The sequence below is a fragment of the Eucalyptus grandis genome, chromosome 3 (assembly GCF_016545825.1).
Source record: "Eucalyptus grandis isolate ANBG69807.140 chromosome 3, ASM1654582v1, whole genome shotgun sequence".
Taxonomy (NCBI): Eukaryota; Viridiplantae; Streptophyta; class Magnoliopsida; order Myrtales; family Myrtaceae; genus Eucalyptus; species Eucalyptus grandis.
Window position 1 is genome coordinate 55,173,706 of NC_052614.1, and position 3,922 is coordinate 55,177,627.

General features: G+C 38.7%; 1 protein-coding gene and 1 long non-coding RNA gene across 2 annotated transcripts; one reads left to right on the forward strand and one right to left on the reverse strand.

The window, feature by feature from the left end:
• Positions 1-357: 357 nt before the first annotated feature.
• Positions 358-2,480, forward strand: LOC120291143. The gene is made up of 3 exons (XR_005548994.1): positions 358-1,687; positions 1,769-1,815; positions 1,987-2,480. It is a non-coding gene; the product is annotated as an uncharacterized LOC120291143 (long non-coding RNA).
• Positions 2,481-2,612: 132 nt separating this feature from the next.
• LOC104439960 (DEAD-box ATP-dependent RNA helicase 7-like) lies at positions 2,613-3,922 on the reverse strand. The gene is made up of 4 exons (XM_039309799.1): positions 3,751-3,922; positions 3,589-3,672; positions 3,279-3,503; positions 2,613-2,630 (listed from the first exon to the last, which is right to left on the reverse strand). Exons 1-4 carry the CDS (start codon positions 3,874-3,876, stop codon positions 2,613-2,615), a joined length of 453 nt encoding a protein of 150 aa, XP_039165733.1. The 5' UTR covers positions 3,877-3,922.

The window sequence follows — 3,922 nt, forward strand, 5'->3', positions numbered from 1 at the left end:
TGTATATACATACACGTTAGGGTTGGGTGAACCAAGACACCATCATAAAATTATATGGAGGAAAGTATCTTTCGAAGACAACAGGTAAGCGGTGAAGACAATGACTAGTTTAATGTAGTTTCTTTGTAATAGGACCTAGTCATCAGATGTTTTCCCTTACGCCCTTCTCGTTCCTCCCTTCTTTTACTCATTTCTCATCCCCCGTTTGCCGCTTTCCCGTGCCCTCCCCCATTTCTCTCTCCTCTCTAAAAGTTTCCACAAATATTCCTCCTCAATACCTTAGTCTTTTTCTGACCAAAAAAAAAAAAAAAATACCTTAATTTCTCTGTGTCTCGAAAAGATGAAATTTATGTACGATGCAGTTTGGATGAAATAAGATTATGATGCATGGGCATTTTTCATTTATGGTGATGATCTTCATCTCACTAATTTGTATATTCCTTTTGCTAAATTTTTTGAATTTATTATACTAATAAGGTCCGACCCTTGTTTGAACCGAGTTACATCCTTTTTCCAGGCAAAAAGAGAAGAAGAAGACAGAATTCTCTCTTTTATCATATTTATCCTCTCCTACTAAGGCGTGCGTATTTTTATATAAAAACATCTCTTCAATAACTTTCGGTCTCCTTTATTCACTACAAAACACCCACCTCCCAACCCTCTCTCTGTTCAATCTCCTTTATTGACTATACAAAACTAGACAAAAAATTTTCATCTAGTTCAGGCTGTTCAGCAATAGCAGGGTCTTCAGGTGCACTATTCTAGCAACTTGTATTAAACACTGTTTGGTATTAGCGCATTTTCTGCTGATTATTACTTATTGTGGAGATGAGTCTATATATATATATATATATATATATATGATGTTAAAAAGGAGCATGGCTATTCACCACATCACATGGCAGCATCTTGCATCCAGTTTTGGCTAAAGGCTGTTTAGCAAGAGAGCACTACTGTGATACAAGCGCACCATGGTAAAATGCATTTGATATGAGTAATCAATGGGCAAGGGCATTCATCAGTCATAAGCACCCAGATTTGTGTCCCTTATATTATTACAAAGGGCACAATAGTACTGCTCACTGGTATTATCTTCAATGAACAAAGCATAAAGTGTGAGTTGATGGAATTTAATGGCAATCTTTTGCTGTAGTGGAAGGCAATGTGTGATGATTAAGATTGCATTGCACACAACTGCAAAAGCCGAAGCTGCACAATTTACCACAGACACTTCATAGTAGCATGGTAGGTAGATTTAAAATAAGAAAGAGTATATGCTTGCAGAGGTGATGTTTCAAAATGGGCCTTTTAAAAGTGCATGGAGTGTTGAAGTGGTCACTTCCATGCAATGAAAGACAGAGCATCCATGCTCTTCACAAAATATGTCAACAGTGCTGTGAGCAGGTCGTTGCATCTGAGGGCAATTCAGCACATAATTTATGGAGCAGAGAAGAGCATCTATGCTCTGCATGGCAATAGGCTAAACATTTGACACATTCAACACAAGCCTTGCATGCACCATCCTTCATATGGCAGTTCCAGCGGCAGAGAATGATAGTGCAGTGGAGAAAGAAGAGGCAATCAAGACAACCATGGACCTCACCTATATGTTCCATTCACAAGCTCCACACCCGATTTTGCAGTCAAGCTGTGTGTGGAAGACCAGTGGATGCTGATGGTTGAAATGGTAAAAAGATCTAGTCCTTTGTAACTCCAGAAGGACAACTAGCTATTCTGATGATAATATTGTTTGAGTTTGTCGTTGCAGAATGACAGATTTGTTACATCATATAGTCAGCACTTTACCTTTGAGAGGTGAGAACTAGATCTTTGTTCTGGTGAATGCATCAACTTGCTTCAGCAGATAGGATTTATAAAGACAGTGACTTCTTTTGTGATGTATCTTGTTTGTATCCAGAAGCTCTTGGATCTGAATAATGCAATCTAAGACTATGTTGTCTCACTGGTTGATTGGTTTTCGTCCAGGAGCTAGATTGTTCCTTTAGTCAGAGATTCAAGTTGCCAGGGCCAAGGCGAGAAAAGAATGCTGAAATATAGATTTCTTTTTTGGGAGGCTTTAGTCCTATATAACCGAATTTTGGTATACTGCAGATGTTAGAACTGAACTTTTCCCATCTTCATGTGCTGGAAAAGAATTTACAGTTCATGAATGCAAAGCCATATTGATAGTATGCAAAGGCTTGAGTCTAGTCTGTACAAACTACACCTGTCTGATATTCATTTTTCGAGGAAATAATAAGACCAGCAAGCTTCCTGATGAGTTGATTCATAATCAACTTATGCAATCCAATTTTAGTGCATTAATTTGTAACATGAAGCAAACAAGTCTCACACTCAAAAATATGATATTTATTTGCTTTTGATGCAGAGAATAACAATATCGGATGTCAAGTGTTAGCAGTGATTCTTATTGACTTGCTTGAGAACGTAAGTTGAACCATCAAACAGGAAGGCTGTCTCCTGCCTCCCCAATTCTTTTCTTCTGGGTAAGTGCCTCCCCAACTCTGCAACTACATGCACTTTGCTTGCATCTTTTTGAGACCAGCATTGCCCATTATTTTTTTTTTTTTTCAGTACCCTCAGTTGTGTGCTCACTCTCTCTGCTTTTCCTGCAGAATTGCAATTTTTTCATCTAGTTCAGCATTAGCAAGGTCTTCAGGTACTTCCATTACTTTAAAAAAAAATTGGTATTACCATATTTTCTGTTGATTATAACTTATTGTGGAGAATGAGTCTATATATGATGTTAAAGAAAGAAAAAAGAACAGGGCTATTCACCACATCACAAGGCAGCATCTTGTATCTCTTTGTTGGCTAATTGTCAGTTTTGTGAGAAAGCACTTCTGTGATGAAAGCATACCGTGGGTAAAACGCATTCGATATGAGTAATCAATGCACGGGCATTCATCGCAGCTGGAAGAACCTAGATTCAGGTCATTTTTCTCTTGAAGGTCACAATAGTACTCACTGGCATGATCTTCAATGGACGAAGTGTAAAGTGTGAGTTGGTGGAGGTGATGGTGATCTTTTATTGTTGGTGGTAATTGTGGAAGGCAATCATGATTGAATTTAAGACTGCATTGCACAAGAACGTGAAAGTTGAAAGTGCAAAATTTACCAGACAATGCATAGGAAGTGCACATCAGTAGATCTAATATAAGAAAGAGCATATGCTCGTGGAGGTGATGTTTGAAAGTGGGCCTCTTAAAGGTGCATGGAATGTTGAAGTCAAAGCCACATTTTGCACAGAGAAAGACAGCGTCAATGCTCTTCACGACATGCATCAGTGAGCAGTCCTTCCTGATACGGGAATAAGTAAAGCATATTTCCACCAGAAACTTCATAGTGAAAAAAATTAGTACACACACACCAAAAATTAGCTCCACATCTTCAACAAAACCCATCCTTAGCATTTCATCAGCCTCATCAAGGACACGGAAGGTTAAAGAGCTCAAGTCAATATTTTCCCTCTCAATGTGGTCCTGCCACAAGGTGTAACAACTATGAACATGCGTTATTCCCAGCGGATGAAAGAAAACCAAATAAGCTTCCAATTCAATGAGTTACTTTCACACGGCCAGGTGCTCCACCATACAAACAACATGATGTTAAGCCCATTGCTCCACCATAAACTTCAAAATCAGAAAACACCTAAAATAATAGAGTAAACAATGTCGACATCTATCTCGTAAAGAGATGAGATTATTTCCATTAACTTGATTGCAATACCTGCTTGGCCAATTCCTTAGTAGGTAAAAGCACCAAAACACTTGGTGGCTTACCATATCCTGTCTTCCTTGAGGTTTTTGCAGGCCCATTCATCAGAGATTCCAAAATGGGCAAGACAGAAGCCATAGTTTTGCCCTGGTACAATTCGCACAGTGAACAAGGTGATAATCGG

Coding starts and splice junctions, on each gene's coding strand:
- LOC104439960 (XM_039309799.1), bottom strand. CDS start 3,876: ATGGCTTCTGTCTTGCCCATTTTGGAATCTCTGATGAATGGGCCTGCA. Junction 3,673..3,750: donor CTAAGGAATTGGCCAAGCAG/GTATTGCAATCA, acceptor CTATTATTTTAG/GTGTTTTCTGATTTTGAAGT. Junction 3,504..3,588: donor GAGCACCTGGCCGTGTGAAA/GTAACTCATTGA, acceptor ACCTTGTGGCAG/GACCACATTGAGAGGGAAAA.